Below are 15,222 nucleotides of genomic sequence, written 5' to 3' on the forward strand. Positions count from 1 at the left end.
AAAGGAGTCTCAAAGTGGCTAACATTCTCCTTTTCCTTCCTCCCTCACAACAAACACTCTGTGAGGTGAGTGGGGCTGAGAGACTTCAAAGAAGTGTGACTGGCCCAAGGTCACCCAGCAGCTGCATGTGGAGGAGCGGAGACGCGAACCCGGTTCACCAGATTACGAGTCTACCGCTCTTAACTACTACACCACACTGGCTCTCCTTCCCGAAGGGCCTCTGTGGTGCTTCAGAGCGAATTCAGGGAAGATGCTTCGTTATTTTCACAAAACAGAGCCAAGAAAGTAGAAGGCAACTTACACCATGAGCTCCTTGAATCGTGCGGGCTAAGGTGAGCCCTTTCCAGACGTAGATGTCTCCGTTTAAAGCACCAGAGTATGTGACGTCATCTTTTGCGCAGGACAAACAGAGGATAGTTTGCAAGTCTCCTGTTTTACCAAATATTCCTCTTTTGGCTGTCAAGGCATTTCCGCAAAGCGTCCAAAACTACAACGCAAAGTACAAAAAGGAATCTGCGAGACTCGTGATCTGGGATCACCATAAAGGCAGAACATATCTCTACGTTGCTTGAGAACCTTGCAAGAGGCCCAGTTGCTTCTGCTTACTTTATGCTGTGCATTTATGTGAATTATCAGTGAATTATCAGGGTGCCTACATGCATAAGCCTCTCTGGGAGCCCAGTCAGTTGAAGTGTGGGGTTTTAAAAATGCTTTGAACAAATAAACCCATCAAAATACATAAAAACACACACACAAAAACAAATATTAACAAAACATGCAGGAGGAGCATAAAATCACATGGCAGAGATAAAAATCAGATTTAGACAATGGTGAAAGCAATAATAAATAAGTAATTAACAGCAACCATGCAGAACTAAAGGCAAAAAAATGTATGAAAGGGTATGAAAGTGAAGGATAAATCCATTATTTTAACTGCTCCATTGCTTCACGGCCCTATCACGTATCACCTGTCTTAATGTTAGTGGATCAGTAAATCTTAAGGACATGCATGAAACTGGTGACCTTTGCATAATTTCTCACAATCTCAGAGCTCAAGAAAAGTCTCCCCCCAAGAAGAAACTGAGCAAAACAGAGTCTTCGTTTTGCTGGTAGCCCATCTCCCAATCTTTGTTCTCTGTTAGCAGCCCATCTCTCAGGTGATCTTTTGAACACAGCAAGCTGAGTCTCGCTATTAAGAGTCAGACTTCCAGTTTAACTCTCCAAGCATTGATTAAATTCTAATACTTACTAAATCAAGGGATTGCGGATGTCTTGCACCCACAAACTCAAAACAATAATAATAGGAGAAGGGGCCAGGTTTGGGTGTCGTCATGGACACACAATCAATCAATCAATCAATCAATCAATCAAACACTCAATCAAACTTAAGTTTGCCAATTTTTGAGAATATAATATCAATAAAATCTATTTTTTAATGTTAAAATGGAGTCATTCTGAACTCTGCCTTTAACTGCATTTCCAGAAAGGACTTTAAGGGGGTCTTCTTTTGCAGACTGATACAGTTAAAATAAACTAAAAAGGGTTTGCAAGGGTTAAAAAATTTCTTTCACCAAACGTGAATGATAATTCCTCCAGATAACAGCATCTCTAATATCAGAGAGCTGCAAAAGCAATTTACGTATAGCCCTGCCAGATTGGATAACTGATTGCCTTCAGACAATATTAGTAAATTTTGGCATGCCGTTGTTTGTTTGGCTTGAATGATGATTGCCTTGGTTAATCAGGACATCGGTTTTACAGATCCCAGGTGCCAAAATAATAAAAGCAAGTGCTCAGCTTCCTGCAGAGAACAACAAACAGCAATTCTTCTCCTGAGGCCTCACCTTAGCAATCTGAACACTGTGCCATGTTAGAGGTGCAAGACTCTTGGCAGAAAATAATCATTCTGCTTCTCACACCCACTTAATTTAGGAGAAGTAACTGCAATCTGTCTAACTTGCTCCTGAGCACCAGGACAAAAATATATATATATTCAGGGCTTCAAGTATGCAACAGTACTTGTTTTTGCCTGTTTGTTTCTCAAATCTGAAATTATACATTTTGAAAATTCCATTTTACTTGAAATTATATCCTTCCTTACATGTAATAATTAGTAAAGTAAGTGCGGACAAAAAATTGAATCTGTAACAGGTAAAGAGTCACTGGTACCGGGGTGTAGGAAGGTGAGTGCGGGGGGTGCGGTTCGCCCTGGGTGTCATCCCTGAGGGGGTGACAAAATGGCACACTGCGAGGGGCGGCACTTACCACGGGGCCTGGCCTTCAGCACACCTGAGCCATACATCTCTCCTGGGAGTGACACGGTGGCTTGGACCCCTGAGCTGCCTGAAACGGCAGCACGGTGTTTGCATCCGCCAGGCGGACTCTGTGGACAGCTCACCACCCTGCCCCTGGGCGCGAATTGTCATGGCACCTTGTGGGCGGCTCGCCCCGCCCCCGCCACTCTGGGTGCCAGAGCAGCTAGCTACGCCCCTGACTGGCACATGCCACAGATTTAAAGCACATTTCTCTCCATGCAAAGAATACTTGAAATTGTGGTTTATCCCTCTCAGCACTCTTAACAAGCTACGGTCCCCGTAGCTTGGGTGTGTGTTCTTGAAATGCGCTTTAAAATGATGGTGTGTGCACAGTACTTGTCTATTCCATATTGCTGTAACCACAGAGCCTAGGACTTGCCAATCAGAAGGTTGGTGGTTCGAATCCCTGCGGCGGGGTGAGCTCCCGTTGCTTGAACTGCTCCTGCCAACCTAGCAGTTTGAAAGCACGTCAAAAGTGCAAGTAGATAAATAGGTACCACTCCAGCGGGAAGGTAAACAGCATTGCTCTGGTTTGCCAGAAGCGGCTTAGTCATGCTGGCTACATGACCTGGAAGCTGTACGCCGACTCCCTCGGCCAGTAAAGTGACATGAGTGCTGCAACCCCAGAGCCGGTCACGACTGGACCTAATGGTCAGGGGACCCTTTACCTTTACCTTTATGTGGTATTAAAATATTGCATTACTCCAGTCTTGGGTGTCTTATTTAAACGAATGAATTCTACAGGCTAAACGGGGCCCATCTTTTGGACTTTGACAACAAAATCCGACAAGTTGGTTTTCGTGCTGGGCTGCAGGCTTGGCTACAGCTTCCGTTCCCCAATACAGAACTAATTATGCTTAATTAATAAGACTGAAAAATGTTATGCGATATAACTGCTTAAATACGTGTGTGTGAGTGTGTGTGTGCACGAGAGGGAGGACACCAGTAGATGCAAGTGCTACCCTGAGACACAAAGTGAAATACAGAATAACATGGAATTAAATTGTAAATTGATATGTTGGAATTGGGTATAGCAGCCAAAGAAAACACGGCCTTGGAGAAAAAAGTGAAATACAAATGGTAAAATTGGTGATTGCAATTTAACGTTTTCCATTTGGTGATTATTTAAATTGCTGGTTCAAGTAATCTTCACTCCAAATCAATTCATCTTGGGGGGAAATGCAGAGAGAGAGAGAGAGAAAGCCAAGCAGGAAATAAATATTTCCTAAACTATACTATGTGTCCCTTCTGCTTTGCTTGATAAGCAGTCCGTCACTGCAATCACTTTATATTCAATAGTTCTGGAAGTTTGCCACACCGAGCTGGCTGCATAACAGTCACTGCTTTAAAAAAAAAATGTAAAAGAAAATATGCCAAGGAATTATAAAGAGTTTCTTTCATTGGCAATGCAAAGCATCAAAACCAATTTACCTTGATATGTTTCACTCCACAGCTAGCCACTCTGTTGGGTTGATATGGGTCCCAGGAAATATCAAAGATCTGTCAAAAAATATTCAAAACTGCTACACTAAATTAGAAACCACATGCATTCATATCAGATACGTCATAAATTCAGTAAACATATGCCTGGTTCTCTATAAAATCCTAACGTTCTGTTACCAATAATATACGTGAATATAGCTGACTTTCCATATGGGTGAAAAATGTTTGTGGGAAGCAAACAGCATCATGAAGACCATGTAAGGCATACAAACCTCTTGGCAAGTGTTTGCCTGAATTTCATTTATGTCTCCATCCCTCAGTGTCAAAAACAATCTACACATGTGACGGCAAGACTGACAATGGCTGGAAAACGCCAGTAAGTACACAGTTAGTAACAGCACAGCTGAAGGAACTGAACAAGACTTCAATAAGTCCCACTGGAGAGGGACAGGGAGATACAATACATGAACCTTATGAGGAACTGGGACGCGGGTGGCGCTGTGGGTTAAACCACAGAGCCTAGGACTTGCCGACCAGAAGGTTGGTAGTTCGAATCCCCTGTTGCTCAGTCCCTGCTCCTGCCAACCTAGCCGTTTGAAAGCATGTCAAAGTGCATGTAGATAAATAGGTACCGCTCCAGCGGGAAGGTAAATGGCGTTTCCATGTGCTGCTCTGGTTCGCCAGAAGTGGCTTAGTCATGCTAGCCACATAACCCGGAAGCTGTACGCTGGCTCCCTCAGCCAATAAAGCGAGATGAGCGCCGCAACCCCAGAGTCGGTCATGACTGGACCTTTACCTTTACCTTATGAGGAATGGTTGAAGGAGTTGGGTATGTTTAGCCTGGGAAAGAGGAGACTAGTAGGGGAGATGATAGCCATCTTCAAGTATCTAAAGGGCTGTCACAAGGAAGATGGAGCAAGCTTGTTTTCTCCTGCTCCAGGGGGTAGGACCTAAACCAATGGATTCAAGTTACAAGAAAGGAGATTCCAGCTAAATGTCAAAAAGAACTTTCTGACAGAGCTCTTTGACAGTGGAATGGACTCCCTCAGAACATGGTGGACTCTCCTTCCTTGGAGGTTTTTAAGCAGAGGCTGGATGGCCATCTGACAGGGACGCTTTAGCTGTGATTCCTCTAGTCTCTGCCACTGCCAATGGCAACTTGGAAAGATGGAAGGGGGATGCTTGATTAGGGCAATGGCATAGGGGGAAGTTAAACATACACACTTCCTGCGCCCCTTCTCCAATCAAATTAGCAGCCCCTGTTTTTGCTTTCAAAAATTGCTGGGAGATCCTATCACAGACGTCCCACTTATGAATTTCCCTGCCTCTATAATATCACGAAATATCATCTTCCCACAATAATTTAATAAACTAAATTATAATATTGTATTTCTGTGAGCATTAGCTTAATGGGGGGGGGGGGAGAGAAGTTAACAGCTCCATCAATGCAGCAAAAAGGGTTACAAGAAATATTTCAGAAATATTACAAAAAAACGTTTATGCCAAACGCATTAGCTGATTACCCTGTCTGAGTGGCCGGTAGCTGATGCAAGAAGTTTTCCTTTCCTCCATTCCCAAATGCAGACTGTGTTTTTGGCATCGAGTCCCACTGAAGCTAGACGCTAAAAGAAGAAAAAAGGAATGATTTTGTTAAATGAACACCCACTCAGGAGTTAGCTATTCACTGCAGTCACTAAGAAGCATCTTTATTTGCATTAGCGACTAGCCATAGCAATAAAATAAAACACAACATACTGAAAGATAGAGGTAAAAAAATCCCTTAACTATGCAAAATACATTCTGGAGGTTTACATCAATAACCAAATAACAGATCTTATTCTAATTGCCCCAGCTAAATTTTTCTGCAGTTTTTGCTGTCACCTGATTCTCTTGATCTACTAGAAGAAATGATACAGCAGCAACGGTTGAATGACCCGCTATGAAAAGTAGTAGAGGCGTAATAACCTCACTCCTCAAAATCTTTCTCAATAAGTTTTAAAATACTTTAACATTGGTATCCTGCATGCTGCCATCACCGGAACTATTCTAATGGTCTTAGAACTGAATTAAAGAGTTTGTTGACACACCCCTGGAGTTAATTTGATTCCTCTATACTCTGTCAGTGGCAGCTGAATGCGTGAACTGATTCCATCAAAAAGTATTGTATTTCCAGCTTCAAAGTGGTTGGCAGATTTTAATGATGATGAAAATTAGCTACTGGAATCATATTTCAAAAAGGAAAGTTGCTGAGCTTTTTCAAAAACGCCCAAAAAAACCCCAACTTTTTCGATTGACGTATGGCAGCCCGACATATATAATGTAAATATGACTATTGTTTAGCCTTGTTAAATTACAATTGCTCCTGGTTCTGAGAGTATATAACTGCATATTTTATTTCATGTTGGTGTTTATTTTATGAAGACAATTAAAATATTAATTATAAAAGGATATATTTTTTTTTCTGGTGAAACATAGGAAGTTGCCTTGAACTGAATCAGACCTTTGATCTTTGACCTTTCTAGCTCTGCATTATCCATAGCAGGGTTTCCCAAACTTGGGTCTCTAGTTGTTTTTGGGCTACGACTCCCATCATGCCTAGCTAGCAGGACTAGTGGTCATGGATGATGGGAACAGTAGTCCAAAAACAGCTGGAGACCCAAGATTGGGAAACCCAGGTCTACAGAAGCCTTTCTCAACCTTTGGTGCCCAGATGTTGTTGGAATACAACTCCCATCATCCTTGACCACTGGTCCCTGCTAGCTGGGGATGATGGGGGTTGTAGTCCAGCAACACCTCAGGACGCAAGGTTGAGAAAGACTGGTCTACAGTGATTGGCAACAGCTCTCTAGAGATGCAAGCAGAGGCCTTTCACAGCCCTACTTGCAGATGCTGAGGACTGAACCTTTTCTATCACTCAGCTATCGCCCCTCCCCAAATTAAGGACTTTATTTCCCTGTCTAAATGGACTTTTCTGGGATACTGCTGCACAAAATGTCTATTTGCCCATTCACACACATTGCAGCCATAAGGTGATGAATATGCATGTGTGAAGGATGGCAGAAACACTTGTCTGGTTTAACATGCACCTGAGTTGAAAACCTGCTTACTAATTTGTTACTTTTTGGCACAATAATGGTCCCAAGAAAATAGTCTAGAAGGACAGGAAACGTTCAAAGCTATTAATTTCAGTGCAAATGGAGAATCTCCTGTTAACACTGAAATATCTTTGCTCTGCAAGACAGTGGCCTTTGAAATTTTGAAACCATTTCCTCAAAGCCTTTCTGAGCCTGAAAACCGTCGGTGCCTTTGAAGCTTTTCAAAGCACTGCCAATCACCAGCAATGCAAAATTAATGGGGCTGGTTTAACTGGCTTGGTTCATTAGAAATACGTTCTGATGAAACTGGAATGGATAACCCACTGATAGGCTCCAACTAATGGGCACATGAACATTGGTGAGGCAATGCGACAAAACCATTTGCCGTTACAGAAGAAGATGCTGGAGCCGTTCATTCATACAGGTGAAAAGGTCCTGGGGCAAAACACAGCAGTGAAGACGGACAACACAAAAAAGACTGCAATCTCTGAGTGAATAACAAAGATTGTGGTCTCCCAGAAAACAGATGAAGGGTGGTGTCTGTGAGCAACATGTCACCTTCAGACAACTCCTTGACACCCATCAAGATCCCCTGCCACCCCATTTTTTTAAATGGGGATGTGGATCCTTTTGGTTATAATACTATTTATTAAATACACCCCATGTCCGTAGATCTCAGGGTGGTTCACAACATAAAATTATAATGGTCGCATGTCCATTGTTTCCTATTGGTGGTCCCAGAGGGTCTGTGACACCATTCACATCACAAAAGCTGCCATAGAGATATCAAAGTTTTCAAAAGTAGGGGGTCCACAGCCTGGCTTTTGAGAAACAGGGGTTCTGCAGCACCCAGCTAATTGGCAACAACTGCCTTAGGCAGTGCTTCCTGCTTTTTTTGTTTGTGTTTTGTTTGGTTATTGAGGTGTAGCGGTTGTGAGCTCTGCCAGTTTTTCTTGTATTGAATGAGTATTTTGTGGTGCCTGCAACAACTCCTAAGATGTCCAAATGTGCCCTGGGTCCAATAAGGCTTCAAGTTACAAGAGAGGAGATCCCAACTAAACATCAGAAAGAATTTTCTGACAGTAGGAGCTGTTCGACAGTGGAATGGTCTCCCTTGGGAGACTGTGGGTTCTCCTTCCTTGGAGGTTTCCAGTCAGAGGTTGGATGGCCATCTGTCTTGCGTGCTTTAGCTGATATTCCTGCATTGCAGTAGATGGCCCCTGGGTCCCTTCCAATTCTACAATTCTATGACCCCATATATATATTTCCTCCCTACTATCCAGAAATAACATGAAGAAATTGTGATTCATCACTGTAATTGCAAAAAAACCTCAACAACCTTCATGTCCAGGTGTTCACTTTTTGAAAGATGGCAACCCTACCACATGCACCTTTCGATGAGGCTATCTTCTCCCTAGGCTGCTTAAAAATACTGAGCTGGAAACCTCCTATAGGCCCTGGAAACAAATTATTCTGACACATCAATGGAAACAGGGGAAATGTTAATTCTGTCTTGCACTCCTCCTCTTGCACGCTAGAACTGGCCTCTGGCAGGGAGTGCACAAGCCCTCAAGTCTTATGGATTAATTTATTTCCTTGCTGGAAAAGAAGAAATGAAAACCTGCCACACAGTTCAGCAAAGAGATTTATGCCTCACATCTTTCAATAGCCCTTATTTAAACACCACTGAAATACAGCTAACTGTAGCAGCCCAAAAGGTGCATCTAGCTACCTCACCAAAGAATTTGGGGAATTGTAGTTTGAAGAGGATGCTGAGGTTCTTAACTCCCTAGTTTCTCTCCTCACAGAACTGTAACTCCCAGGAGAGGGAATGACTGAAACTAGGTTCCGTATGCAGTGCAGATATACACTTAGAGGTGGCAATAGCTTTTGTCTCTTAGTATTCAGCCACTTTGAGACTCCTTAGGGTAGTGATAAAGTGGGATATCAAATCCAAACTCCTCTTCTTCTTCCTGCTGAACTTCTCTATGGAGAAGCATGCCCTGGAACAACGGCCTGCAATTAATCATAAAGCTTACTGCAGATAACAATTGGGATGATTGAAACCTGCTGGATGCCTAATGCCTCTCTCATTTCCTTCCTCTGGACAGAGAAGTATATTTTCAAGCAAATAAATCAGATTAGCTTCTAATTTCCTTCTTAGTGCCCTGTGCCTGGCAAAGATGAGAAAAGAACAGCAGAACTGAGAAACCAGCTTGGATGGTTTACAGGTAGTATTAAACTCACTCATATAAAACAGAGTATTTGGTTTACGTCAGCGGTGATACAAAATGATAGCTTTTGAAAAGTGACAAAGCTTACCTTTTCCTTTTTTTGAGGGGGTCTCTAGACCAGTGTTTTACTGCAGGTATATTCTGCAGTAGGTTCCCGACACAATAATCCCTTGGCCTGAAAGCAAGATGAGCACCGCAACCCCATAGTCGCCTTTGATTAGACTTAACTGTCCAGGGGGTCCTTTACCTTTTATTTTTTTGACCTTTTTTAGTGCATTAGTTGTAGATTTAGTCTGCTTTATTAGTTGCTCTGCAATACTACCACATATTGCTTTCTGGAGGGACTATAACACAACAAAAGCAGGAGAATAAAAAAAAAAAACCCAGAATGCTTGCGGTATGAAAAGTTGTGGGACGTACACCTATTGGAAATGAAACAGTATGACCAACTCCAAAACATTTCCAGGTGCAAACAGTATTGAAAGTGGGGTTGTGTTTGACTGCCCCAGTATTGTCAAAAGTAAAAATCATCATGAATGCACGGGGAAAAGGATGTCTGGAGAGGTCCCGAGAGAAGAAGCATAGAGTTCCCAATGAGAAAACAAGAAGAGGGCTAAGAAAGCAGGCAAGGGAGGCAGGATACTGGCTTGTGAAATGCCAATATCAGGTGCCCCTCTATGAAATATTTTAAATGGCATACAGCCACCTGCCCACAAATAGCAAAGTGCTAATGGTGACTTGATGAACTGTTCCTACTTATTCCATTTTTAACCAGCCTCTTTGGCCCCAGCAGAGCTTTCAGGGTAGCTCACAATGCACAACGAGATACCTTGGTTCTCAAAAGCCTTGGTACTGAAACAACATGGAACCCAAACACTGCAAACCCGGAAGTAAGTCTTCCGGTTTGCTAACATTTTTCGGAAGCCGAACGTGCTCTGTTTTGAGTGTCATGATTCCGATTTGAGTGCCACACTTCAATTTTGAGTGTTACGCTGATGATTTGAGTGTTATGATCCCGATTTGAGTGCCACACTTCCATTTTGAGTGTTACGCTGAAGTCTGTCTGTTTTTGCTATTTCTTTTGCGTTTTTGTTTCTGTGGCTCTTTTTTGTTTTGTTTTTGTGACTGTGGGGAACCCAGTTCAGCTACTGATCGATTGATTGATTGATTGTGTTACTGCAGTACAATATTGCTTTCAATTTATGGATCAATGGTCTCTTTGGTAGTAAAATTCATGTTAAATTGCTGTTTTAGGGGTTGTTTTTAAAAGTCTGGAACGGATTAATCCATTTTGCATTACTTTCTATGGGAAAGCGTGCCTTGGTCTTGGAACGCTTTGGTTTTGGAACAGACGTCCGGAGCAGATGAAGTTTGAGAACCAAGGTACCCCTGTATATACACCTGAACCACTAAAACCTCAGTTACAAAGCATTCCAATGAAAACACAGCAGGGTGGTATATTAAGGTGGCAACAAAGAGAAATGAAAGAAGCTGCTAAGCCATCTCAGCCTGGTACTCCAAAGGCCTTCTGAAATGACTAGGTCTTAGCCAAATACTGTAGATACATACCTGGCCATCCGAATCAAAAGCCAAGCAGGCAACTCCGTGGGTATGAGCATCCTTCAGGATGGAAACGGTCTGTATGTTGTAGGAGTCCCAGATGCAAATGTAAGGATCTTTCCCAACTTGCCCTGTAGCAACCAGGGTTTTTTCCGGGTGCAGAGCTAGACTGGGGGGATAGTTCAAAAATAAGGGTTCAGTACCACGCAGTACACGCCACGCAGGTGGCGCTGTGGGTTAAAGCCTCAGCGCCTAGGGCTTGCCGATCGAAAGGTCGGCGGTTCGAATCCCTGCGGCGGGGTGCGCTCCCGCTGCTCGGTCCCAGCGCCTGCCAACCTAGCAGTTCGAAAGCACCTCCGGGTGCAAGTAGATAAATAGGGACCGCTTACCAGCGGGAAGGTAAACGGCGTTTCCGTGTGCGGCTCTGGCTCGCCAGAGCAGCGATGTCACGCTGGCCACGTGACCCGGAAGTGTCTCCGGACAGCGCTGGCCCCTGGCCTCTTAAGTGAGATGGGCGCACAACCCCAGAGTCGGACACGACTGGCCCGTACGGGCAGGGGTACCTTTACCTTTTTACCTTACCACATTATCAGAGAATGCACTCATAGTTATTTTTGTTTACACATTTTCAGTAACGCTCTCAATGGTTATTTTATCAGTGCATGAATCGCTGGCCCCTACCCCATCCATATTCATTCTTTTTGTGAACACGGAAGTGGGGCCTGCAACAAAAAGTTGCAGTGCATCCCGGGTCTCAAACAGTAGTGCTCTTGTTCAAGGTTCCAGGCAGTTGATTCCTGCCCTGCCCCACCTCCAGTTTTTCTTTTGCAATTGGCACTACAAGGGGTGTCATCCTTTAACCTTCATAAGGCCTCACTGTGTGATCCAAGGGGCCTCTGAGGCTCTCTCTACACTGCATATGCTAGAAGGAGACCAGAAGAGCAGAAGTCAAAGCACATGCAATTTCAGGTGTAAAAATACCCTCTCTGGTCCAGGAAACCAGGTTTGGCAACAGACGCTTGATGCTGCTTTTGTCTTCCAGATCTAACATACTTCTCCCTTTAGACATACAAGGGCCCTCAAGCCCACACAAAGATAGAGGGAGTTCTTGCCCCACAACTCATAACAGCTACTCTGAAGGGCGATCTTGCTTTGTAAGAGGAAATAACTACACCCTCCCCTATAACTAAAGGGACACGGGTGGCACTGTGGGTTAAACCACAGAGCCTAGGACTTGCTGATCAGAAGGTCGGCGGTTTGAATCCCCACGACGGGGTGAGCTCCCGTTGCTCGGTCCCAGCTCCTGCCAACCTAGGAGTTCGGAAGCACGTCAAAATGCAAGTAGATAAATAGGTACCGCTCCAGCGGGAAGGTAAATGACGTGTCCGTGCACTGCTCTGGTTCGGCAGAAGCGGCTTAGTCATGCTGGCCACGTGACCCGGAAGCTGTACGCCGGCTCCCTCAGCCAATAAAGTGAGATGAGGGCCACAACCCCAGAGTCAGTCACAACTGGACCTAACGGTCAGGGGTCCCTTTAGGAGACCTTACCCGTATAACTACACCCTGCCCTTACCAAATCACATAGCAAGGCAAACTCAACATGGAATTCCAACAGGAGGAAACAACAGTTCTTCTACCATTCTTATTCCTGTCCAGTGCTTCCCCCCCCCCTGGTGGTACACAGGGGTATGAATACCCCTAAACATTTTGTGAATCTGAGTTTGGCTTCATTGAGGGGCAGTATTTCAATGAGTAGGAAAATGAGAATACCCCTAAACATTTTTTTTAAATAGAATAAAGCACTGTTCTTATCCAAAGTGACTTACAAACAAATAAACACCCCCACCCCCCACACAGATACAATAAAACCGGGGGTGGGGATGGGATTCATTAAGAACATCCCACCCACTTCTAAAAGGCCACAGATATTTGAAGGCCGAAAGTTCTACATTAACTGCCCAGACTTTTATTTATTTAAAGTATTTTTACGCCACTCTTCACCAAAAATGGTCCCAGAGTAGCTTATATAAGATGAGTTACAAGTAAGGCAGTTCCTGTCCTCATGTTTACAATCTAAAAGATACAGCACAAGAAGAAAAATGGGAGGGGAGGGAAGAGGAAAACCAGCAAACACAGACACTATTTCTTAAAGTTACAAAGTTCTTATAACGACCAGCTTGAATGGAAATAGTTCAGTGAAAGTAGGAGGCAAATGGCTGGTGGGCTCTCAGCTGAGAGAGTGGGGTGACCTCATTTCTCCCTCTGTTGCAGCCGTATAGATTAAGATTTGTGAAAAGTTGTTGTTTTTTTAATTGTATCCACTGAAATAACAGTAACTCCTCAAACTGAACAATCTGAAAGTCCATGAAATAAGAAGTTTGCAAAAACATAATTAAAAATGTTGCCTTGATGCACCAAATACTTGAGAAATAACTCGCAAGGCAACAATTTGGCTAACATGCTTTCACTTTTACTAATGTAATGAAGCACAGTGACTGGGACCATGACTTTTTACCTTCTAAAAAGCATCGCTTATATATTTTGTATCCAAGGCAGTATCTGGCATGCTCGTTCTTAATTTGGAATAATTAAAGATGCCAGTCACGCCTTTCAGAAGAGCCTGATTGAATACTATATAGGAGCCATTAGCGAATCCATCTGGCTGAGGGTCTTTGCCAGATGGCAAAACTTGCACCACCTCCGCAATTTCTGTCGCAGTACTCTGTGCATTGCCCAGAATCTCCTATCTTGCTAAAACTTTGCTTCACTGAGAATACACAGTTTTGTTTCTGCTGCTATTTCTGTTGTTCTAACATATTTTCAAGCTTTACAGCAAAGTCTGGGGCGGGGCAGGGAAAACCCAGAACCACCTTTAAATTCAAATAAAATTTGATAAGCTGCAAACTTATATCCTATCTTCTCCAAGAGCTGATTCAGTTCAGATGATGCTATAAACTTTCCCTGTTTATGTTCTGTTTAGTTCCTTGTTTTCGTAGGGCCGTTCCAGACAACCTGCTTATTGAGCATTCGTCCTTTTGTTTCCGCAACATTTGCACAGAGGTCGAGAATTCATTTCTGTTTGCAGTGAGGTTGTAAAAAATTGCATTGAGCAACGGTCAACTCAGTTCCCAATGCATTTCCCTATCATTTCCCTTACCACAATAAAAGTCTGAGGGTTTTTTGTGACAATGGCAGCACCGCCAAAGAGGCAGAAACACATCTTGCTCTTGCATTTGAGAGCTGAAGTCTTGCTACACAACTGAGTCCTTGCTTACTTTTTCACATCTCTAGTTGGCGTTTGGAAGTTTGCTTGCAATGTTTATGCATTTTTGAACTTGTCCAAACTACGTCCAGAACAACACATTGTTAGAATATGTATTTAGAAAGCCAGTGTAGTGTAACAGTTAGCTGCTGAGTAAGGACTGGAGTTCAGCCATGAAGCTCTCTCAATGAGCCTGAAACAGTCGCACAGTTGTGAGGATAAAAAAAAAGGGTAAGGGTTTTTTGTAAACCACTCCTAAATAATTTGGGAGGGTGGGTAGAATTTTAATAATAATAATAAACATTTTTAATTCAGTTATTTAATATGCCACTTAATATTTGGTATTTCTTACTGGTGTACATAAGGACTTTAAAAACACACAGAGAGAGAATAAGAGCAATTAAAATTCACCCTAGAAATGGATAGATTTTCATCTTGAACTCACTGAATTATATTCATAGAATATGAAAACACAGAATTTTTAACTTTTAATTGTACATGACTTTTGAGCTGTTCGTACCATAAATAGAATTATGTTAAAATGTTTCCGTTATTTTCTGGGCTTATTAAATATGCTCCCTTGCCTGTCGCTCGCCAACTCTTGCTTGCTATTCCTAGGGTTGCCATATCTTGAAGAGCAAAAAGGACGACAGCTTGAGCTGCTACCAGCCCGAGCCGGGGAAAGAGGCACGCAGGGCCTGCCACTGCCATGTGCCTCTTTTCCGAACTCGGGCTGGCAGCATCCGCAGCGTGCAGAGCAGCCCCAGCTCAACCCCCAAACATTTCCTTTAAATTGTAAAAAAATCCACCCGAATGGGCATGTTTGCCATCAAAAAGAGGACATGCCCTAGTTTTCTGGGACATATGGTAACCCTAGCTATTCCTCTCTATTTGCAAAGGGTTTCAAGTGTGGACAAGCCAAGCCCTGTTCACATAACAACAAACGGTGCTTTGCCAAATGAAGGGAACCTTGCAATCTACGTCATCCGATGGCCATGGGATAGAGGCTTCTAGGCATCACTTTGCCACGCAGCTAAAAGCTATCCAGGCCTCCTGTTCTTCTGCCGTTCTGCCACATCTTCCTGCTTCCATCTCTCATTTAACTCCCTCATTTATTGAGCGAGGAAGCCAACAATTGCAAACCAGTTCCTGATAGATGGTTCCAACAAATGTTTAGTCAGATGCTAGGGTGAGTATATGTATACCCCTAAGACACTTTGGATGGGACGCAGGTGGCGCTGTGGGTTAAAGCCTCAGCGCCTAGGGCTTGCCGATCGAAAGGTCGGCGGTTCGAATCCCTGCGGCGGGGTGCG

General features: G+C 43.4%; 1 protein-coding gene across 5 annotated transcripts in view; it reads right to left on the reverse strand.

Annotated features, from left to right (window-relative positions):
* EML6 (EMAP like 6) overlaps positions 1–15,222 on the reverse strand; it is a 170,351-nt gene that overhangs the window by 103,841 nt on the left and 51,288 nt on the right. For 4 of the 5 annotated variants that reach the window (XR_013836564.1, XM_079968390.1, XM_079968387.1 and 1 more), the window contains exons 3-6: positions 10,657–10,816; positions 5,282–5,380; positions 3,747–3,815; positions 302–487 (exon numbers count right to left, since the gene is read on the reverse strand). Coding sequence is in view for 3 of the 5 variants with exons in the window: in XM_079968390.1 (XP_079824516.1) it covers positions 302–487; positions 3,747–3,815; positions 5,282–5,380; positions 10,657–10,816 (514 nt within the window). In the remaining 2 variants the exon portion in view is untranslated. Of the gene's footprint in view, positions 1–301; positions 514–3,746; positions 3,836–5,281; positions 5,381–10,656; positions 10,817–15,222 lie in introns of those variants that run through there. The other variant, XM_079968388.1, reaches the window with a different exon arrangement.

The sequence above is a fragment of the Podarcis cretensis genome (genome assembly GCF_951804945.1).
Source record: "Podarcis cretensis genome assembly, chromosome: 3".
NCBI lineage: Eukaryota > Metazoa > Chordata > Lepidosauria > Squamata > Lacertidae > Podarcis > Podarcis cretensis.